The 25,635-nt window shown below is 36.8% G+C and overlaps 1 protein-coding gene across 3 annotated transcripts in view; it reads left to right on the top strand.

Annotated features, from left to right (window-relative positions):
• Positions 1 to 25,635, top strand: part of LOC139969979 (uncharacterized) — a 99,846-nt gene that overhangs the window by 46,174 nt on the left and 28,037 nt on the right. For all 3 annotated transcript variants that reach the window (XM_071975475.1, XM_071975474.1, XM_071975476.1), the window contains 2 exons: positions 5,420 to 5,628; positions 16,275 to 16,351. In XM_071975475.1, the coding sequence (XP_071831576.1) occupies positions 5,420 to 5,628; positions 16,275 to 16,351 (286 nt within the window). The remainder of the gene's footprint in view (positions 1 to 5,419; positions 5,629 to 16,274; positions 16,352 to 25,635) is intronic.

The following is a 25,635-nucleotide window of genomic DNA, read 5'->3' as shown; positions in this document are numbered from 1 at the left end:
CCGTTCTTGATATATCGTGTTTACAAGGTTTCAACAATTTGACCACTATTGACCCTAAATAACCTTTGACCTCCACATAAAACAATAGGCTTCTTGTACTTTATGTGGTACGTTTACACATCAAACATGAACTTGGTCCAACTTCCCTGCTTGAGATATCGTGTTTACCAGCTGGGCGTCACAACGCACATACACACATACAGTACGCCACCAAGATTGCAAAGGTTACGATATTCATCGAAACCAAAAAATTGGACGGGATCAAATCATATGAATAATTTGTTCCTTAATTTATGATGGCCACACAAAACAAAAAAGAGGCCCAGTATATTAAATACATACACCTCTTTGTGTACTTTTTCACAATGGTAAGCAATACAATGTATGACATGCATTGCCTATTATATGGTCTTTGAATGTTAGACTGAAGCCTTCATATCTTCTTCTCTAGGACCTTAGGGAGTTTGTTGATCAAGCAAGTTTCATAACAATAACTGTTCCTCCAGGAATAGGCAGTAACAAAATCACTTCCTACCCAGACTCCCATCTAATTATAACTACAACCCAGCTTACCAGTCCTGTTGTACACTAATTATACACTTACCATTACCATCAGCATATTGTAAACCATTCTGTGCAAGATCCACATCATGTGATCCCCAAAGATCATCTCAAGACTGGTTATTCCACATTGACCTAATGAGGAGATAGAGACAAAGACAATAAGAATCAGTTGTCACTTATTGTATATTGAGAATATCAGAACTAGATATTTTAATGCAAACAAAGAAAATCTTTGTTATTGAGTTTCCCTTTTTGGTTCCTTGCTTTAGCAAAAGGAACCTATGCAGTCAGGTTGGCGTGCGTGTGTGTGTGTGTGTGCGTCTGTGACACTTGCTTGGGTACGCTGTATCTCAATAAGGGAATGTTGGATTGAGGCCAAACTTGGACTATAGATCCGCCATATGGAGAAGGTGTGCCCTATTGTTGTTGGTGCCCACAAAGGTCACCAAAGGTCAGTTATGGTCCAAAAACCGAAAATATTAAAACTGCAATAACTCCTAGTGCCAATGTGCGACAAGATTGATATTTTGGGACAAGTTGTACACTGGTTAGGGAAGCATTTTCAAACGTAACGGTCATGTGATCCGAGGTCACCAAAGGTCAATTAATGATAAAAAACTATTATTTTTGCAATAACTTGAGAACGAAATGTCTGTTAGGGTTGGGAGTTGCCTCAATGTAATCCACTTGTCGACCCGCATCTGGGTGACCCTTGACCTCAATTTGACCTCTGGTGACCTTTTCGTGTTTAGTGGATTTTTACAGTTTCGATGCTATTTTCAGATGTCAAAGGTACCTTCTGATCATAAATGTCATTAGGTTGACCCTGTGTGACCTTTATGTGCGAAGTTATATGGGGCAAAGTTTTTCGGTCGGAGTTAGGATGGTTGTACAGACTTTTCGTTTTGTTTTTTGGAATCAGGAGATTAAACTACATCTGAAACCAAGGTCAAAAGGTCAAAGGTCACATTAGAAAAAATGTGCTTATGTTGGGAGGAAACGAGCAAAAAAGATAATGTTTGGTTTTGATGCTAGATTTTGATATCAAAGGTACCTTCCGATCAAAAATGTCAATTGGTTGACACCCGTGTGACCTTCGTGTGCGAAGTTATACGAGGTCAAAGTTAATTTTCAGACATTTAATGCAACAACTCCCAGTTCCAAGGTGTGACATGGTTGATATTTTTGGACAAGTTGCAAATGGTATAGGGGAATATTTTCAAACTTAACGGTCATGTGATCCAACGTCACCAAAGGTCAGCTAATGTAAAAAAAGTAGTATTTTGGGGGGACAAAATGGGCAAAGAAAAAATGTTTGAATTTTTACAGTCATGCTCTATTTAGGTCTCACCGATCAAAAATGTCAATTGGTTGACCTCCGGGTGACCTTTTGTGTGTGAAGTTATCATGTTATCATATCTGTTGACACGCTTGTAGGTCTCATATATTTCTTACATTTTCGATGCCATATTTAGATCTCAAAAGTGCCTTTTGATCAAAAATCCGATCACATTTTGTGATCACAAAAGTGTTGGCTATAGTGTTGGTTTCTTTATGGGAACATGTAGGACCACAATTACTAGGACTATTTGAGCCGAATCTTGCTTGATAATATTATGTGTATTGTCATATACCCCAAGCAAGGAACCACAGTGCCCTTGGGCTCTTGTTCATAATTGAAACCCTTTTCTTGAAAATCAGATTTGTCTTAAAATTGAAATCTGTAATATAACCGAAATTCTCAACATTAAACTATTTTTTCTAAAATTTAAAACCTCTTCGATTGATTTTGACCTCTTTAATTCCCTTCATGTAAAATATCGATTTCTTTTTGTTTTAAATTTAAACTTTTAAAATGTCGACTTATCATCTAAAAAATATTAGCCTTTTATCTCAAACTTGTACGTTTCTCTCGAAATTGCCATTGCATTTCTCGAAATCAAGATTTCTTTCTTATACAAATTTCAACTATTTTATCTCAAAAAATAAACTTTTCTTGATGACGATGGTAATAAGTAAAAAGGGAGAAAAGGGGGGGGGGGGGCTACATGAATTGACTATTACAATTATTGGTGAAATGTCGGCATATTATTTTGATTTGAGCAATTACGAGGTACGTGAAAAGACAAAACATCGTTTGATTGCCTGACACTCTCTTTGCTGGTGCAAAGATTTATCTGCATAATCCAGCACTGACATGGAATGGAATTAATTACAAAGGTGGTTGGGTGGGGAGGGATGAAAAAGTTGTGTAGTTACATTTATTCCAATAATTTCATGATGATCAAGTGATTATTTGTAAAAAACAAAAATGTAACTTGACACAGACACGTTTTGTCTGCACGATGTGTCTGCAAGATGTGTATGACTTTCTTAATACATCCCCAATCGACGTCAGTTTTTAAACTGTCTGCTTCCACCGGGCATATATAACGTTACGTACGTTTATTTCTATTGGCGCCAAAATGTCTGTTACAAATCTCAAACATCACCCGTATATGAATATCTGTGACTTATGCTATTGAATACCTGTTCCCATCTAGTATATATCAGTATCACCGACAATGAATGGTTTAGTGTTATATTAGTGGAGTTGCAGAGTACGTAGTAAATTCGTGGACGTTGTTTGTTACCATTGACTTGTTGAGTGGTTGGTTATAAAGATGGATTGTGTAATGGAGAGGACCCGCTGTGAATAGTTAAAACAGTAATTATTGATCAGCGAGATAATTTGACGGTATGGTATAGAGGCATAGGCTAGGATGTGTACAAAGGCCAGGCCAAACTTAGGTAGGCTATATGTTAGACTAGCAATACAGTTAGGCTATGTTAAAAATCTTAATTATCACCCGCGGAAAGCTAGAATTACTACTTTTAGCAAGAGGACATGCTTAGCAAATCTAACTAATAAATAATACAAATCTAAGCGTATAGTTGTAGACTGATTATTAAAAAATTCCAAGTTAAAGCATATCTTAAATATAAAGGAATTGAATAAAATACAATCGAGACACTGATTCTTCTTTAGGGATATTTTAAATTAAGCGAAGAATAAAACCAGCGATTAAGTGAACTGATGCCTATCCTTTACTTCGAAAACAATTACTTCATTCTAGCTAACAACAAGTATCCATAGACAAACTTTGGAAATTTGTTATCCCTTCAAAAAATTTAAATCACAGAAAATGATTCAACTCGATTTTACTCGTACATAATATAGCCTATAGTTATAGGCGTGAATACAAGTAATCTATAACATTCCACAATTAATATTTTAATCACCTAACTCACTGAATATACCAGGTCGGACATATGAGCCACTTGTGTGATATATAGTTTTGTCAAATACTGTTTAGGGCCTAGAGCTTTGAGCCTATATAAAACAGTTTTCCAATTAAGTCTAATCATAACCAAATGCAATACATAGTTATTAAACAGGAATCTTCCGTCCATGTCTTTCCAGCAACAACTAGATCGTGGTGTTCTACTCACAGCTGGTTTTGTCTTAAATTTGCCCACATAATTATAAGAACTGTGCGTCATTTCCAAGCCAACAGACTTATGGCCACATGATATTTAAAAAGTAAAATGGTTTTGAAATTGAAAGTGCGCCACTTATTTTACCCTGCTGCAACACTTAATAGCAGAAGTTCGCTAGAGCCGTAGCTCTAACGTTAAATGTTCCGCTAACTGTTCACACCCGCTGAACTCCATAGTAAAAGAAGATATTTCAATGAAGACCCATTCAACCCAATTAAACTTAAAAGTAATAATTAATTAGTATGATTAAACCCTCAATGATATGAAGTGTTTCCAGATAACAATATTATTTGTAAAAAAAAGTGTAAAAAGCGGATGGTACTATTTAATTGGAAAAAACGATACAGTTTAGAAAGTTAAGATCATAAGCAATACCCAATTTAGGAATATCTACAAACACAAAGAAAGAACAAAGCTACATTTCGAAAAAAAATCCACTAGAAGTTATGTCACAATCAAACCGTAACTTAGAAATGAATTTAATAACAAAACACAGATGGACATCATCATTTAAACAAATCGTATTAATTAGAAATAATTATAATTCAAGCAGAATAGTCGGATTTGGATCAATAATTAAATAATTTGTAAATTAAAATTTGAGTTTAAGCCTCGTCAACCTCTCTCTGGAAACTTGAATTTGATCTACCGTACATCTGCTTCTCTAAATTGCATTTTAATTATAAGAAACAACCTATTGATTTAAATATAATTCCTCCAAATATCCTTAAACTTTATAAAAACCTGATATTAGTTAGAGTAGAAGTTTCCTTTTCATGATTCCTATAAAATTAAATTACATATTCCTTCTGAAAGTTCCTAAATAAAAATACAAATAAATTTGATCAATATTTTTCTTCAAAAGAAAGATAATCTCAATTATTATTTACCAATTTCTTATAAAATTCTCAACCCGTCATTGAATTTGTTTCCTATTAACTAATAAATAAAAATATGTAGCCTCACATTCTCCGTTTATTAAACCTTACTAGCTATAAACAAAACTGTAATTAATAATTTAATTGTAAAACAATAAAACTAACCCTTTAATTCTACATTACCATTTTATTTTTCTCTAATCTAATCTAATTATTTTTGTTTATATTTGTCTCCCCTCAAAATCCATCCCTTATTTCCGTTCCATTAACTTATTCCTTTTTGTCCTCTAATTGTCCTCGTTTATCCCTTTATTTTTCTTTATTTTTATTTCGTTATTATTATTTATAATATGATAATAATTATTCTAATCCTTACCAAATCCAATCTATTTATCTCTATCTACTCTACTACCAGTAACTCTATTCTTTCATTCTAGATTCCTATCTCCCGTGTTGATCTAGATTACTGCTCTCCTAGAGTTGATGAGTCTGGTCTGAACCTTATCCTTGAGTCTGGTCTCTCTCTCTCTATCCTGAGTTCTCTCCAGGACCTGAATATCGCTGACAGAAACAGGAGACTAACTAATGAAGAGTTGACGGCCATCTTGTCTTACTCCTCACAGTGTACAAGCTTGAAGGAGCTGTGGTAAGTATTCTGGTGTAGATGTTAGAATCATCATAACAGTTAAATAGGGAATTAATTTAATTAATTAAAGCTATCAATATTATACTAACAATAGAGAGAGTTAAATCTGCTGTATTTTAATGTCAAGGATTGGATTTAATTAGTTTATTTGAATTTATTTCTATAATTAGGTCATCGTGAAAGGAATTCTGTAGAATGTTATGATAAATAAAACAAAATGTAATGGATTAATAAGGAATATTTTAAGCGGGTGTTGGTAAGAGAGGGGAAGAAGGTGGGTGGGGGTTGCTTGAAACGTTCTTTGTTTAGTTTATTGTTTAAATTTAAATAAGAATTTGGTTTTAGATTGACAGGAATGTTTTATAGGATAAAATAAGAGATACATTCACAGGGTAGTTGGATTTTAATCATTCTAGCGAGAATAATGAATATTTTAAAGTTGAGTTTTATAAGTAATAACTGTTACTTTTGACTGAAACCTCCAAAATATTTGTTTTTTAAGTTGTACAATGTACATAAGAATTTTTTCAACAAAAGAGATTGAAAATCGTTATTGATATAAAAGTAGTAAAATTATGGCAATAAAAATAGCAATAGCAATAAGATATAACTTTATTGTTCGACCCACCCCCCCCCCCTTCCTCCCTCTCAAATTGTGATCAAATGAGAATACTCTTGTAATGGAATTCATTAAAGTTAAATTGTATTTTTTACTAACATAACATCAATTAAGGCTAATATATAATATATCTCATAATTACAGAGGTTAAGATTTAATCCATTTAAAACTATTTAAGTTTCTTCTTTATAGTTGAAATACAACCTGGCACCAAATAAGCTAAATTTATAGTTATTCTCATTAGTTTATCATTATTGTAAACAATAATTTACCAAGTTATCGTGAGCTTCATCTTTTTATCATTCATAACTTTGAACAAAATTCGCTTCATATTTTAATATTCCCCGTATTAATATCACGTCTAATTTGAATCGATCATGACATCCCTGCTTTGCCCTTTACAATTTAGTGTGACTGAATTACCCCTTCCACCCACACCCACCCCAACCCCTCACTTATGACCCATTCGAACACCGGTTTCACTCAATACATTCCCGACACCTCCCATTTACCAATCCATCGTCACTCTACCAACCCCCTTTCAGCTAACCGTCATTACACTCTTTTTTTTTCTTCGCAGTTTCCCTTTTCAATGTATTTTTACCCCCTCCTACCCTAACCCTATCATCACCCTCTTTGTTCCTGCCACCGAGTGGTTTGTCTTTATTATCTCCAGCTCCATAATCAATTACTTGTGATTTCCTTGTTTCTTCATGTCCATTGGATTCTTTACATAGGCTAAGAATATATTGTAGTTATTTTAACAGAGACGTAAACCTCGCTAATACTTTAATATATTTCTTTTTCTCAGAGTCAAATTGGTTACACAACGAATATATTCAGTTTACTCTATCGCTACTCCTCTCACCTTCATTAGTTCCTCAGACCAACCTCATAACAAGTTTCCCATTTCCACCCTCACACATTCACGTTAATGTTATTAGTTGATATGTTCCACAGTGTATGTCGTGTTTCTAAAAACAATGAAAACAATATTTAAGTCGCCCAATCCCGCCTCACCCGACACTCCAAAGAAACAGGGAAAAACTATTCAGTAATACTACGAATGAAATAAAATATAAACGAAAATTATTTAGCATGTCATATTCTCAATGCCATTCCAGGAATAACGTTAACCACGAAAAATGTATCACTGAAAAGTATGATACATTAGCAGCATTGCTTGGTCGAATTATCAAAAAAAAAAATGGAATATGATTATTCACTTTCTAGACTATCAGTGCTCTATCCCAATCCCGGTATTCAGTATCATTAAGTTTAGTCTAACCTCATTCACCATTCAGACAACCCTACTGTATACCTGTTCCCGCCACTGCCCCCCCCCCCCTTCGCCCTCCCCTTCAGAGAGATGAATCTGTATGTTTTTAGAGATCCCATCAAATCCATTCCATGTTTCTACCCGATAGCATCATCACCGTTTTAGTACACGCAGTAGGCCTATTCTACTTCTACAATAGTTTTCTGTACAAATGTATGCAGCACTTACATTATACAGACGATTGATTCAAACAATTTATGTTCTAAAGCAAGTCAATGGTAAGAATGACACACCTGGAACTTCCGTTAATATCTCATTAGCATAATAATGGATGACACGAACCAGTTTAACATACTGAATAGAAATAGTTGAACGAACCACGTGCCCATTATACCCCTCAAACATTGTCAGTGAACGTGTCAAAGTAACCATGGAAACATACATTAAGTAGGTCAGTAGGTGTACAGCAGTGACTACGAATCATCCATTGGGGGAAATCCTCCAAATAACATATTTTTATTAGGTCATACGCCTTGTTATTGCATTTGTGCGTTCTTAATTTGTGGTTATTCTTTCTAAGTTTTACTTTAAATGAGCAAAATTGCTGGCCAGGTCGATAACGCAGAAACTGCGGAAATCGATAAACCGAGTTCGGTAATCGAGAAACCGGGTTCGATAACAGTGGTTTCCGCTGATATCGAATTTGTCAAGTGAGCGCGAGAGGAATTTGTCAAGTGAGCGTGACGAAGTCTTTTGGGCGGATTTCAGACCATGGGCGGCGATCCTGGGGGGGGGGGGGAGGGGGGATATATCCCCCATGAAAATGGGTGGAGGGGATGTAATACACCATATCCCCCCCACCAAATGCAGGGATAAGTATATTTATATGCCTACATGTATGCATCATCGTTAATGTACGGCTCTTTTTTAGCTTCATTTCTCGCCTACCATAAACGCAGTGCGATCTTTTCAAATAAAAAGCCTATCTTTATCACGATATTGATATAGTACATATATGCACCCTCATAGTATTCATATAGGCCCTTTAGTAGGCCTACACACTTACATGTTCCCTCGAACAGCTGAGAATCTCATGTTACCAGGGTAATGCTTAATACACGTTTCACCTGGATGCCCTAGCAATCGGTACCTAGGAATGTAACTATGTGTTATTGTGTATTGCATGTGTATAGGCCTATAATAGCCTGCATGAGGCCATTTTCTTCATCGAATAATATAAAAGAGCTCTCGAACATTCTAGCGTAGCGCCTGAAACAAGATTGACAGGGGCAATTTTCCCAAAATAACACTCGAAATTTAAAAAAAAAGTATTTTGGATCCTGATTATGAGATATTTCGGACATGATATCCCTATTATAAAGTTGGGTATATGCCACTTGGAAACCTTGGGAAGTGCCGTTTCCGGCCATCTAGAGGGTTTGTAAATCCCAAATTTTCTCGTACACTTCGCGCCAACTCATGGTGGCGCTACGCTTAGATAGTCAAAAAGGTCATAACCCCCCCCCCCCTACTCGGAAGTACGGATCACCGCCCATGTTTTAGACTATATGCGCCAGGAAGTGGTGCAGGTTTAAAGCTATTTCACTAAATGTAGTTCTAAAACGCGGAAATCTTAAAGTTTACAATTGATGAGTTAGATTATTTTGTCAAAGGGAAGGTGAAGAAGTTTTTTGAGCGCATTTCAGCCAATACGCGCCAGGAGGGGCGGGGAAGGGCTTAGTTTTTGTTTTTACTTAATGCAGGGCGAAAACGCGGAAATGTTTTTTTGTTTACACAATGAATGGCGAAACTAGAGGATTCTGTCGAGGGAGGGTGAAGAGTTTTCGGCGCATTTCAGTCAATATGCGCCAGGAAGGAGAAGGGGTTGTAGGCTTTTTCGTAAATGCAGGCCGAACAGGCGGAAATGTTGTTTTTTTACAATGACGAAGGTTTTTGTCTATAGAGGGTGAAGTGAAGAAGTGTTTTTGGCGCATTTCAGCCAATATTGGCCAGGAAGGGGTGGGGGAGGGGTGATATTTTTTCACTAAAGGCAGGTCGAAAACGAGGTAATATATTTTGTTCATTATGGCGGAAATTCTCTTAACGCAGAGAAAGTGAACAAATATTTTTGGCCCATTTAAGCCAATATTAGACAAGAATTGGTTGGGTTTGAAACTTTTTTTCTCACTAAATGCAGGTCGAAAACACGGCATTAATTTTCTTATATAATGGCGAAACTTGAGGATTTCGTCAAGCGACGGTGAAGCTTTTGGGGCGCATTTCAGCCATCATGCGCGTTGAAGAGTTGGGATTTGTTCCATAAATGTATGTCGAAATATGTGGGCGCATTCAGACAATATTCACCAAGAAGGGGTTGGGCATGAATCTTTTTGCACAAAATGCAGGTCGAAAAAGCGGAAATGTATTTTTTTAACAACAGCGGAACTGGAGGATGTTGTCTAGGGAGGGTGAAAATGTGTTTTTGGGCCATTTCAGCCAAGAAAAGGTTGAGTTTGACGGGGGGTTTTTTTCACTTAAAGGAAGGTAAAAAATCTCAGAAATATTTAGTTTACTGTGGCAGAAATTCTCTAAATGCATGCAGGAAAAATAAGGAAACATTTTAAGATTAGTTTAGCCAATATGCGCCTGAATTGGGTGGGGGTTGAGGTTTTTTGCGCTAAGTGCAGGTCGAAAACGCGGAAATATATATATTATTTACAATGGCGAAACAATAGGATTTTGTTTAATGGAGGTTAAAAGTGTTTTAGGCACATTTCAGCCAATATGCTCTAGCAAGGGGGTTGGCAGGGGGTGGGGGGATGGGGGTGAGGTGTTTTCACTAAACTGTGCAGGTCGAAAACGCGGATTTGTTTTACAATGGTGGAACTATATATATGAGTTTGTCAAGGGAGAGAAAAGGGTTTTGAAAGCATTTCAGCCAATATGCTGGGGGTTGAAATTACTTTCTATAAATGCAGGTCGAAAACGCGGATTTTGATTTTTACAATAGCGGAATTGAAGGATTTTGTCAAGGGAGGGTGGGAAAGTAATTTTGGCACATTTTAGCTAATATGCGCTAGAGAGGGAACGTGGTTGTGTGTTTTTTTTTTAACTAAAGACAGGTTGAAAACGCGGAAATATCCTTCTTGCAATGGTGGAAATTCTCTAAATGCAGTAAAAGTGAAAACGTGTTTTGTTAGCATTCCATCCAATGTGCAGGCCAAAGACGCAGAAATACTTTCTTAACGATTTTTGAACATAAATTGACCTTAAAAGTTGCAAACTACAGCACCAGATTGCATCTAAGAAACCTTAATTATTATTTTTTTTTAAATCAAAAGGGAGGGGGACACCCATCCTTTTAAACCCCCCCCCCCCCCAGGACGACGATCTAATTTCACTCGAAATACAGTGGTTCCTAACTACACTTTGACAAATGAGTGGAATTAGGGACCTTTCTGTTTCCGCTATATGTTTAAGTAAAAATACATTTTTTCGACCTACATTAGTGAAAAGAAGGCCACTCCTTTCTGACGAATATTAGCTAGAATAGGACGACCAAAATGCTCCTTTGCCGTCCCCTAGCTGTAAAAACCCTTTAGTTTCGCCATTGTATATTCGCACATTTATATACCGATATGGTGGCGCCAGAAGGGGTGTAGGAGCAGGGCAACAGCCACACAACCCGTCGTGGAGGTCTAGCCCCTTGGATTATATATATATATATATATATATATATATATATATATATATATATATATATATATATATATATATATATATATATATATATATATATATATATATATACCAGCACCCTCCCCTCCCATTTTTTTTAGAAATTTGTTTGTACTCAAATTGTTTGGGACCAAAATTGTTTTGGGCCAAATCAATTTCGAATAAAATGTCTTTAGATTTAGACCAAAATATGTTGTAGGCCTACCATATTTTTTTTTGGGGGGGTGGGGTGGGGAGTGGCCTTCAAAAATGGGGGGATGAAATAGTCATGCCCCGCTCAACCTCAATTGGATACTTGGCCCCACCGAACATGAAATCGTGCAAACGTTACTGGTCGGAAACCTGAAAATTGTTAGGGCCCTTATTTGTTTCAGACCATGATTTGTTGGGCTGTGTTTTTGGTTTATAGTATTGTATCATGGTCGTTGATGTATGTACCTTTTGATTTTCCTTTATATACCTCCTTTAGTGCAACTTTAAATATATTGAAACATTTAACTGGCTTTTTCTCCTACCGTATGTGTGTACCTTTTGATTTTCAGGTTTATATCTTCTTCGTTCAAATGGGGGGGGGGGGGTGGGTGGGTGGTCTCTGAATATGACTTGCGTGCGCTGGGAGGGGTCTAAACGGGGAGTCCCCTTTCTTAAATATAACCTTAAATAAAAAGTTTTCAATGCTGCAGCAATAAACATTAAAATTAAAAGTTCAGCAATACTTCCGTTATATTACCTACACATGTACATTGAGTTGTTATGACCGCTATAGCCCTTACATTATGTAAAATATTAATGAAATGTTCTAAAGCCCATCTTTCAACCAGTCAATTAATAGATACAGAAAACAAACGATTGTAAATAAAAACCATTAACATGAAAGTAAATATTGCAACAGTTTGGTAAATATACGTGTATTATGCTAATTAGATACAAGGTACGTAACCTATATATTTTCTTTCCATTGGCCGAAGTGGTGTCTTACATAGAGATGTGCAATGCAGGTATAAGGTAGGACGATACTGAACTAGACTTGAACATAGTAATCGGTTATTATGCACTATCTGTTACCGGTTAATCCAGATAATTTCATTTCATGCTCGCCAAACTCAAATTGTAGTAAGGAATTTTACAGACAATAGGTTTGTATATTCACATTATCCTTCTCTTATATTTGAAGTGAACAACATATTAGGAGCAGTGGCGTAGCCAAGGGGGTGGGGGTGGGGGAAGACAGCCCCCTTCCCATGAAAGCTTGTCGCCCTCCCACTGGGATTTTGGGTCTCGAAGAAAAAGTTAGTTGCGAAAAATATATCATTGGTCTGAATGGTCACGAATCTCTCTTTTGATCTTGAATACTCGTCAGCTCCGTTAACTCGATTATAATCGTAGTAACATTCAGGCCTACTGATGTAGCTACTTACTTAGTTTGGCAGATGCAAGTAGCTAAATTTAGCCTATAGCCTATTACAAGCCTACAGTTGGCCACTGCGTAATAAAATACATATTGCCTACCTAACTGCACTCGATTTAGGGTCACGAACCGTTCGTTCTCATCCTTTATATAATTGGTCCTAAGTTGTTGCGCGAACAGCATGTTATGAAGCCAAGCAAGCAATCGTACGTGATACGCGCTTCCTATAAATATTTATTACACTGCTAATACACTGCGATAAAGATATTTGTTTTTAGGCCACTGCACTGGCTGTCTTACAAAATATGAAAGTTTATATTGTCCATCAGCTAAGTTCGTCAAATGTATGGAAATATCCAGACATTGGACAATAAACAAGAATCATCCTACTGTAAAAAAAAAATGTAAAAGAGCACTATGTTTGTCTTTCTGATATATTATGTAAAAGAACATGAAAAAGAATTCAAACAGGAAACAAAATCTGCTGATAATATGATATCACATGATAATGATGAAACTGGCAAAACATTGCACCAGATCGCATCTAAGGACCTTCAATTGTTCGATAAATCTCAAAGAGGAGGGGGACACCCCTCCCCATAAACCCCTCCCCCATATCAATCGCAAAATGTGCTCCCCCTTTCAAATTCCTGGCTACGTCGCTGGCTATAGTTGCTGACATAGCACATAGGCCGGGTTTTCACTTCTGGTACGTACCCTGGTGCTCTTAAAACCGCTAAAAAAAAATGCAACAAAGGAGACAATACTATCGCTGAGAACTACCGGCCAATCAGTCTAGCACCCTAATAATATTTCAGATGCAATCTTTGATGTCAGTTTGACATATAGTTCGGTCATTTCAGTATGTTACTTGGCTGACAGCCCAGTCGATCTTTCCGTATTTTCCACGTGCAATTTGCAGATTTGTCGAAAAATGTCAATGCCGGTGTCAAACTCACAAAAGATATGTCATGATATTTCAAAGTAACTTACCATATACTGTTTTTTTTTTTTCTATTTGATGACCATATCAAGACATGGGATCTCAAAATAATGGATATTGAGAAAACTTTAGAGCAGCTTATAAGGCCTGGGAAGTGTCATTTCCAACGATCTAGGAGGCCTTTTTAGCTTCGCTTAGATAGTAACAAGACGCCCTCCCAGGATATGGTCACGCCCCCCAGCGCCCCCACTGAAAAAAATCCTGGCTACGCCACTGATTAGGAGGGCTTTAAAGTACTCTTTTCACATAATAAATACTGATTTTAGTATAAAGGTCTCTGCATATGGTTTTTTTGAGACGGACTGAAATACTGCTTGGCTTGATGAGTCGCTATATTGTAAGGGGAGGGTGATACTATAACGAATTTCTGCTTAACATCATTGATGTATTTCACCAAACTCATAGCAATCATAATAATCATTATGAATAATCTTATGCTACCACAAAGGTTCAAGGTTTCGCACCCTCCCTCTACCCCTACCACCAGCCCGGTTATTTCATATCGGCCCATGCAAGATCTGTTTGTGTTCGCTATTTGATGGTTTTGCCATAAAATAATAACATTTAGGAAGGTATGACAAAAAAAACCCAACTAGATTGCTGAAAAAGAGGTAAAACCAGAATTGTAAACCCCCACATGTCACAACACGATCCATATATATTTGGTGTATTTACTTGTAGGTCAAGTTACCAGTATAAAGGCACTATGTGTAGACTTCACTCCAAATGTTTGCGATGAAACGGTCCGTTAACCGTGTCAGGGGCGACGGAGCAGTGAAAGAGGGTGGGCGTGTGGTGGTGGGTGGGGGGCTGATTGAGCACATGCTCCTCCCATCTTCTGGTTACCCTGAAAAGTGGCTTACATTTGTTAATGGAACTTACCAGTTACTTTGAAATTAAAGAATGCACAGAGTATTAATTTTGAGAGGTTTCAGATAATTTAACAGTTTAGTTGTTTCTTGCGTACAATCAAAGTCACATTCTCCCCTGCCCCTCAGTGCTTTTGCCTCCATATTCCAATAAAACTTTTCTTTTGCGAATCAACGAAAATCGTATTAGTGTTCTTAATAAAGTACAAGTTGTAACAATTCCTTGTTATGAAGGACGTCGGATATTTTGGACACATTCAGTTCTACACTGAGAACATAGTTGAATAGGAAAATTTGAACGTGTAATGGTTAATGAACTCTTATCAACTCCACAAAAATGTTATAATTTTGTAAAATTGGATTTGGATCAATGACGAAATAACAACTCGTACAATGTGATAACATTAGTGAAATTGAATAAATACTTATAGATAACTTTGGTATACCTGCATCTTTCACTTAACATTTTGTGTTCTTTCTACTCGACCCTACTTCGACCCTCCTCCCCCTCTCCCTTCCATTCATCCTCCGTTTCAATGCAATTGTTTACAGGTTTGTCATACAGCCATTAAGTTGAAAATATAATATGTAGCATCTTAAACTATTTTGAGATTAAGAAACAATATTTCAGCTTTAAGATTCATAATTTCTAGATTGTATATTTTACCAGTGACCTCTAACAATCTGAAATATTTTATTTTAGTTCTCATTTAAAGTGAGAAGGATTCACAAAGACGAACTATAAAATCAATTAATTTACCGAAAATAGCATACGATGTATACCACGTGATCCGAGCAGGCGGTTGTTACAATTAACCTGTATTACTCTGTTTGTTGTGTAAAATGTTAAATTTCTATATGCTTGAACAACTTTATAATAATTGATAGTTAAACATATAAACAATTCTGCCAATGCTGATAATGTGGACAGCTAGAGGCTACATATTACAATTACTATCAAAATAGTCGTAGGAGGCGGGGTTGGGGCTGCAGCACGCCCCCTCCCCCTCCAACCAAATATTTTTTTGTGAAAATTCGGGCAATATGCTGAGGATTTTTCGGGCACCTACTGAAAGAAAAATAAATTGCAATGATGTAGCTTAAGGAAATCAATAATTTTAAAAAATTCCTTGGTAATTGAAATAAAGTTGTAAGCTTGCCCAACTAATTCGCCATTACTAATGTAAAAGGGAGTTTTCACAAAATTGGCCCTCCATGATTTTCTCCATCTACATCATGAGACATTTCGATGTTTACATCAGCATCAACTTTTTACGGACCGTGCGGTACACGATGGCTTGCGATGCAATGACCGATGCATGCCTATATGATATGCATATTTAAACGTTGAACACGCGCGAAGCGTGAACAATATTGGTTATATTTTTCGGGCAAGTCGTTACAGCCCCAACCCCCCCCCCCCCAATCAAATTGAGCTCTTACGCCTTTGACTATCAATCACACACAATTTACATACAGCAGTTCCAACTATCATCATTATTATCTACATTGTTATCCATTCTATTTTATTTTCTTGGAATCGTTGAAACACAAGACTTGTGATCATAATTAATTCTGATTAGAATGATCAATCAGATGTGATTTATTTCCTTGTTATTGTTGTTCACTTTGTTTATCTTCATTGGTTTAGTAAACAATAAACCTGACTAGGAAGACATTCCTCTACGTCATCTAATCTTACACGATGATTACTCTACTTCTCTCCATAGGTTAGCTGGATACGTTCTGCCAGACACTATTCAGGTTGGATCCATTCCATCATCCTTGAAGTCAAGAAACGTGAAAGGTATTGTCACAATGACGTCATAATGGACACACTTAAAATTTCTTACATTTTTCTCAAGGCTTGACCAACTATGTGAATGCCTGTTGACTTGTTGATTGTTGTTGATTCACAAACAATAGAGTAATGAATCAGCAACACATGATTACCATTTTATATGAAGGAGACACCTAAACCTAAGTCTTGTGATAGTAAACAATGAACTGAATAAATAGAAATGTAACAACACTTAATATTGCTAAGCTTGGTTGATTTAAGAGATAAGTCATATTCCTTTCATTTCGCTCCTTCGAGATCACTGCACTATAAGATGTTTTGATAGAAGCCATCACATCAATTGATGCTTCAAATCTCTTTCCAAAAAGTAGTGGTATCATACACTTTGGGCAACTTAATTACACAGCGACAATGATTGTGTAAGGTTTTGAAGTAATGTTGTGCCCCTCGGAGTCTGTCAACCCCACCCCCCTCCCGTAAAACACACATTTAAACACATCCGCACCGCCGCTTTGACCATTCTTTCACTCGGAATTGCAGGATAAAGCGCGAAGTTTAACTTATTTTCTTTTCCAAGTTCTGCAAGCGAAGTTATTGGTCTCTGAAATTGCTGCAAAGTGCATTATAAAATAAACGAAAACAAAACAGAGACCAACCAGAATGCAAAATGCATTGAGGTTTCGATGACTTTAATGCACTAGACTTCTGCTTGTTAGTATAATCAGAACTAGCTGTTACAATAACACTATGACATGCTAACACAGGTCAGTCTACTGTACGTGGTTATACACATCTCCATCAAAAGCAATAGGGTTCTTGTACTCAGTGTTATGAATCCACACACCAAGTATTACAAAACCAAACCAAATCTCTTAATGACTTCGCACATTTGGGTTGCAGAGGAGTCCACTTATGGACAAGTTAGATTGGAATATGCCCTCGAAACTTCAAAGAATCAACTTGAAAGAAGCTAATACAGGTCACTGGAGGTCAACCTGAGGTCAAATGTCACCCAAATGCAGTTCGACCATTGTATTACAATAGCGTAACTCTCAACCCTGTCAGTGGTAGTTTCACAAGTTATCGGGAAAAAAACACATTTTGACCCATAAATGACCTTTGGTGACCTTGGATCACATCACGGTTATTTTGGAAAATGTGTCCCTACTTCATTCACAACTTGTCCTAATATACCAGCCATGTCAGACTTCGTGACTAGAAGTTGTTGCAAAAATTAGCAAAGTTGGGAGTTTTTGGCACATAATCAACCTTGAATGACCTTGGATGACCTAATGGTTTTTATCAAAAATGTTTCTCTTGATGATGTGCGCTCTGTCCTAAAATCCCAACCTTGATGGACATTTGGTTCTCACGTTATTGCAAAAATACTAGTTTTTGACCCCTAATTGACCTTTGTTGACCTTGGACCATATTACCGTTATGTTTTGAAATGATCCCATACCCCATTCACAACTAGTCCCAAAATATCAACCATGTCGGAACCGTCAATGGTAGTTTCACAAGTTATTGAGAAAAAAACACATTTTGACCCATAAATGACCTTTGGTGACCTTGGATCACATCACGGTTATCTTTGAAAATGTGTCCCTACTCCATTCACAACTTGTCCTAATATACCAGCCATGTCAGACTTTGTGACTAGAAGTTGTTGCAAAAATTAGCATAAGTTGGGAGTTTTTGGCACATACTCAACCTTGAATGACCTTGAATGACCAATGGTTTTTATCAAAAAATTTTCCCTTGATGATGTGCACTCTGTCCTAAAATCCCAAACTTGAGGGACATTTGGTTCTCACGTTATTGCAAAAATACTAGTTTTTGACCCCTAATTGACCTTTGTTGACCTTGGATCATATTACCGTTATGTTTTGAAATGATCCCTTACCCCATTCACAACTGGTCCCAAAATATCAAGCATGTCGGACCCTGTCAGTGGTAGTTTCACAAGTTATTGAGAAAAAAAAAACACATTTTGACCCATAAATGACCTTTGGTGACCTTGGATCACATCACGGTTATTTTTGAAAATGTGTCCCTACTCCATTCACAACTTGTCCTAATTTACCAGCCATGTCAGACTTCGTGACTAGAAGTTGTTGCAAAAATTAGCAAAGTTGGGAGTTTTTGGCACATAATCAACCTTGAATGACCTTGGATGACCTGATGGTTTTTATCAAAAATGTTTCTCTTGATGATGTGCACTCTGTCCTAAAATTTGTTTTGCCTACAATGTACACACATAATGTTATTGCTAGAAATGTATCAAAACCAACCTTTGGCCCCTCATAACTTGAGAACTGGGTGTCCGATTGAAGCGGGAGTTGGTTTCCTATATTCAGCACAAAAAGCTCTATCATATGTCAGCAATTTTTTAAACTTATCTTTGTTCTATTTTGTTTTGCCCCGTATCTCCTAAAATGAGCATATTTTTTAAGATTTGACCTTTGACCTTTTGACCTCGCAGTCAGATGTAGTTTAACACGCTGATTCCGAAAAGCAACATGACAAGTCTGTGCGACCATCCTAACTGTACTTATTAAAAAACAAAAACATTGACCTCTGATAACTTCGCACACGAAGGTCGCACAGGGGTCAACTATGGACTATTTTGATCGGAAGGTACCTTTGAGATCCGATTATGGCCACGAAAATTCAAATAACCCAAAAAACTGATAAAGGTCACCGGAGGTCAACCTGAGGTCTAAGGTCACCTAGATGCGGGTCGACTCCCTGATTACACTAGCGCAACTCCCAACCTTCACGGACATTTGGTTCTCAAGTTATTGCAAAAATACTAGTTTTTGACCCCTGATTGACCTTTGTTGACCTTGGATCACATGACCGTTAGGTTTTGAAATGATCCCTTACCCCATTCACAACTGGTCCCAAAATATCAACCATGTCGGATCCTGTCAATGGGAGTTATTGCTTGTTTTAATATTTTGGTTTTTGGCCTCTAACTGACCTTTGGTGACCTTCACAGGCAACACAAAAAAATAGGGCACATCTACTCAATGTAGTACTCTTATACACCAAATATTAGATTGGTCCAAGCTTCCCTACTTGAGATACCGTGTTTACAAGCCAGGCGTCACACACACACACACACCCATACATACATACATACATACATACACACATACATACATACATACACACATACACACACTCTCCGCCTGCATGAATGCATAGGTTACGATTTCATCGAAACCAAAAATGTATCGGAACTGTTGGTGCTAGATGTATCGTACTCGAAATATACTAATAGGTAACATTAGCATCATGCCTTTATAAAGGCAAAGATAAGACACTCGTTCTGCAGCTTTGTACCGGAACGGAGGGTTGTCAAAGCCAACATCATATAAGGAGTAGGGAGGGGGGGGGGTCTGTGGTCTATCCCCAGATAAAGGGGAAGTTTAGAATTCAACTGATACCTTCTGAGGCAAAGTTTGACTTATATGACTTGAATTATGTCCAATATATGCGTCTAAAAGCAAAATTGTGTTTTAACTATGTTAAGTTAGTTTGAAATGCGTGGTGGTGGCGTGGTGGGGAGACACCCCATCACTCCATTGATCGACGCTTGAAAAGAGTACAATTTACATGTATTGGCAAACATTAACATCCATGCATCACTTGCCTTGAAATAAATTATAGTAGAAATGAAATGTGGGTAATGATATGAGGGGAAGTATTAGAACTATATTTGAATTTGAGACCATATTTTTTTATTTTTTTTTATACAAAAAATGAAGAAAAAGAATCGGTCAGTCTGTTACTCCCTTACTGTAGGTCTAAATTTACCCAGATTTAGATAATATTAGGTAAATAAAATGAAGCAGCTTCCAGAGGCTCCCCCTGACACCCCCCCCCCCCACCGGGGCCTAACACTACTGTCCGCTAAAAATTGAGCTCTTCTCATAAATATATGTCTGCGTTTCAAAATATCTTAAAGAGTACGAAAAATACCTTCAAAGGGTGCAGCTTAAGTCCAGCGGATCCCCACCAGCCTGCTTGGAATACATAATAGATAACTATAATTTATTGATTACATCTGTTTTGTGTTTTAGTACAGTACTTCAAACTCCCTACGAGAGAACAAGGGATATCACCAATGCAAAAACTCCAGGGGGCTTCCCCTCGTGGAACCAACCAGGCCTTGAAATATATTCCAGAGAAAGCCCCTCGACCCCGCTTGAGCTCTCAGAAACGTTCTGTACAATTTTGAGGTTAAGCTTCTTCCTGAAACCCTACCTAAATCTGCAACTTCCGGGGACTTCGCATCACACCCTTTGATAACATTCAACTATCAAAGAAAAATATCTAATATACATATTGTGTATCGATTTGGTACAGTTTTACATCGATATTATATACTTAATGAGGTAACGATGTATACTTTATTCCATTTAACGCGTGTTATCTGTCGAAGTTTTAACTTAATATTTTTGTTTGATTTTCGGTGAGATGCTAAACTGTCATGAAGAAATAAATATTAGAGTAACCACTAATCTTGCAAGTAGTAGTTAAGAGAGGGATTCAGATACAATTCAAGTAGTCTTATTCATCGGTCAACGCCTAAATACAAGAAAAGATCAGTAATGGTTTTTTAATGTTTTCAATTGTATGGTCCACCATCTTGTCTACATACGTCTAAAAAAAATGAAGACGTTATACGATTCATTGTAGTCGTTAAAGTGAGTTAAAGCCAAACGAATGTGAGAGTGGTCGGGTGCAGGAGGGGAGGTATAAACACTTCACGCAGCGATTCTTGCTCATGTGTTATTTACTAGTTGGTTGTTATGGTATCTCTTTTTTTTTTTTTTGGAGGGGGGAGGGGGAGGGTGGGTGAATTTACTAAATAGCTACAGTACATGTGCGTCTTACTGCAATGGTATATACGTCACTAGTCAAACACAATGTAAAATGTACATACATGGCAGATCACTATGACACCTTACATTACATCTCCGAAATATACCTTTTCAAGCAATACTACTTTTGTTATGAACAACTGAATTTCATGTTTTGATGTATAATAAATATACAAATGGACATGGAAAGAAAAAAAAACCTTGCATAAAAATACTTCCGACTGTTTCTTTTACTGCGATCCAGGGTTTGCATTAGCCGCGGGATTGCGCCATTCCCGCAGTTTATTATTTTAAATCACGCATGTAGAAAATTGCCAATACGGGAAGTGCCGTAAATAAATTTCAGCTCTCACCTGAAATTATACATACATTACGGCTGTGACCGTGTAGCGATTCATCGATACACGATCGCATTGGAATAAACGTTTAATAAAAAGTCGCGATTTTATTTGTTTTGTTATCCCGTCTATAATCCATCTTAACATCCCGTTAATATCCTTGCCAGTATTTCCTTCTATTAATAAATGAATGAAAAAAATATAGCAATTTTGAGAATTCCAGTATTTACATATGCATGAACGTGTACAGTAGCTACAACTATGAGAGGAAAGCACTTGCTATGGACTACCAGAGTTAGCTGCTTGATGACAACAAAGACATGTGCACTCGACAAACTACGTTTGCGTAAAATCACCACAAATAACCAACCACATATGCATAGAAGCCTAAAATCACAAACCCACAAATTGTGTCGCAGTTAGCTGGTACTAAAATATTCACCGAATACTTTCGTTATTGCTGCTATCTTTGACCACATGGTAGCCAACCACCAGCCTAAGTCAATGGGGAAATCTAGCCTAACCATCTGCTTGTTATCTCAAATTGTAAGACAGTTAGCTGGAACTGAACTATCCATGGAATACTTTATTATTACTGCTATCTTCGACCACATGCTAGCCTATGACCACATCGGTTTCTTACACACACACACACACACACGCAGAAGCGTAGCCTTGTTAACAACTTTTAATTACCTGCAAATCGGCAATTGTTTAGAAGGCATGTGCTATGTTTTGAAGAGGTATTATATTATTGTACGTACACAGTTGCTGTTGCGATGGATTAAATATCTCAATCTTGATTAGTTTTTACCGGTATAATATTTTCGTTTTCAGTGTTGAATGATTTTATCCACACAAGAAAATGAACCATTACGAATGGCTGAAACTAGAAGTTGTAAGCAATTAAAACAGCCATCTACATTTACAAGAAAGTTATTTCATTGAAATAATCTTCCGTATTCGCGTGTCTTGATTAATCAAAACATGAAATCATGAAAGCAATCGCGTAGCAATTACGCGCACCCCTCTCAAAAAACGGGTACCCGTTTTGTGTGTTTTCGATTCGGGTACTCGAATGTTAAGTCGGGTACCCGGGTATTCGAGTACCCGACTCAGACCTAGACTGTTTTTACTCATTAAATAAAACTAATGCTCAAGAGAAATTTTCATCCTCCGCTTGGATCATGCAAATTATCATGGATGCAACTATGCTGCAGGCTATGGTAGTCTGATGAAAAAGAAATTATCATGGTTATTCAAAATATTTACGTGTTTCTTGAGTTTAATGGAAACGAGCATTTGTCATAACGTCACAAGTATTGTAACTGAATCATAACAGTGAAACTATGGACGTGCAGTTAGTTACAGATGATTTGTCCAGTCTTGTAGCTCCTTAATTTAACTCAATTAAGTAATTACAAATACATTTAATCTTTTTCTATCATCAATATTTAAATTATTAGTTTTCATGGTATTTGATGACATCACTAATGCGTTGTTATATAAAGCTGAATATCTTGAAATCGGGTAGCTTTACAAACATCACGAGCAATCAAATGTTTCATTTCCCTGTACAATAACACATCTATAATAAGATTCTACCTACATTCATTATTTTAATTAATTAATAGTAATGTAAATACATACAAACCTCACTATCTCCACCCTCAACATAATTTCTCAGACTCGTACACAGTGTACGCTCGTTTATTGTTCTGTGTTTAAAGGACACATCGAGATTCACATTGTTAATGGTGGAGTGAAGTCACTGCTGATAATGTCATCATTGATCAATCTCAAAAGTACACTCAAAAAAATGAAGTGTTAAATTTGAATCGTAAAGTGTTGAATTTAACACCCCACCCTGTTTCGATTAGGGACAACACCCACCGGGTTAAATTAACACTTCAGAAGTGTAACATAATATAACACTTTGCGAGTGTTACCTTAACAACACCCATACAAGTGTCAAAATAACACTTCCTGGTGTTGAAGGTACACTACAGGGAGTAAAATTAACACAATAAAGTGTTCATTTGTTAAAACTTCTGGGTGTCAACATGACACTTCAGGAAGTAAAATTAACACCATAAAGTGTTCATTTGTTAGCACTTCTGGGTGTCAAAATTGCACTTCAGGGAGTATAATTGACACTCTAGTGCACATTTTTTGGCCTTCTGGGTGTCAAAGTTCTGCTTCAGTGAGTAGAATTACCACCATATAGTGTTCATTTGTCATCTGTGTCAAGATGATACTTAATGGACTCTCAACACACAATAGTGCTCTCTCGTTTACACTTCTGGATGTATATTTAACTGCTGGTTTGTAAAGTTTTACATGTTTTTTATGTAACGCAAATACAATACTGTTATGTAAAATTTTGCCAGAAAAGTTTACATCGCATCCGTTTAGTAAATATTTTATACAGGTTTTAGGTTAATTATTACTTAGTAATTAGGTAAACAATATGGATGCATGTTTGAATCGCTCGCAGCAGAAAGTTACATTTAAGAGAGAGCAAAAAGCAATGACAACACAAACAATTCAGAATGTGGGATTTTCAGCAATTAAACACCCTACTACCTTCCTATTCCAGAGGTCCATTTATTATATCCCATTAAATGTAAAACGAACAATTTAGGCTATAAAAGTATTGTCTTGTGGAATTAAGTCAACTTAAAAGTGCCAACATTTTCAAATGCTACAGTGCAGTTACTTGGTCTTTATTTTTTTTGCACATGCCTTTTGGTTTCTAGATTAAAGACAAAGAAACAACTCTTCCCAAAGTCAATTTCAAATAAGCAACAACTTTAGAAAAATTCTGATCCATGGGATGAGAAAACATGGAGTGCTGTGTATGATGACTGCTACACTACAGTGACTATGTCTTTGTTGTTGGCAAATGCCTTTTGGTATTCCAGATTAAACGCAAGAAACAACTCTTCCCAAAGTCAATTTCAAATAAGCAACAACTTTAGATATATGCTGATCCGTGGGATGAGAAAACCTGGAGTACTGTCTATGATGACTGCTACACTGCAGTTAATTTGTCCTTGTTGTTGGCTCGCGCCATTGGTATTCCAAATTAAACACAAAGAAAAAACTCTTCCCAAAGACAATTTCAAATAGGCAACAACTTTACATACATTCTGATCCGTGAGATGAGGAAACATGGAGTTCTGTCTATGACAACTGCTAAACTGCAGTAACTTTGTCTTTTCTGTCGGCACGGTGAGCATAAAAATCTCGAATCTGGTTGCGTTTCACACCACCAGGCAACTTGTAGACAACTTTTTGGAAAAATTCCCAGGCACCGAGACTTGCAATTTGGTATAATTCAGATTTAACACGTAGAATAATTTGAAGCAAACATCAATGGCTTCATAAATGTCCTCTGGGGTAGGGCATGTCTCTGGATGATTACAAATGACTGCTTGGGGTGTATTTTGCTTCCTCCAAGAAGTAACACATATTGCTGAGGTCTCTCTGAAATCTTTTGCAAATAGAATTCCAAGTTGATGCTTCCTAAGTAACAACAAAGAAAAGAAAAGAAAATTCCCATCATAATGAAGTTGTGTTAAAACCTTCTTGGAGCATAAGCAGTTTTTTACATGTACCCCTCACAAAACATGAACATTCCTAAAGAAAATGCCCACAATTTAATCAGTTGTGATTCTAACTTCTTCAAGTACGTTTGAATCTAGAAAGCCAGATGGCCTATAGTGATTACTTGACAAAACAGGAACTTGCATTAAACTTTTATCAGACAAGGTAGGCAACTTTTATAACCAATGCATCATGTTAACAATGCTTAAAATAATGCTCACTCCCACTGTATGCAATTGTGTAGATTGCTATGAATTATAACAGCTAGATCACTTCCATAATATAGCTAAATTATAGTTGGGCCTAGGTCTAAAAGTATCACCAATCCACATCAGCTTCGGCCTACTTGCTACAACTTACAAGCTAAAATGGCAATTAGTGGTAATTATATATTGCATTACATGAATATATGTTTATCCCTTATTGAACATAGTACCAGCGTAACTAT

This window comes from Apostichopus japonicus, chromosome 7 (genome assembly GCF_037975245.1).
Source record: "Apostichopus japonicus isolate 1M-3 chromosome 7, ASM3797524v1, whole genome shotgun sequence".
NCBI classification, from domain to species: domain Eukaryota; kingdom Metazoa; phylum Echinodermata; class Holothuroidea; order Aspidochirotida; family Stichopodidae; genus Apostichopus; species Apostichopus japonicus.
This window is presented reverse-complemented; position numbering and strand designations above follow the sequence as displayed.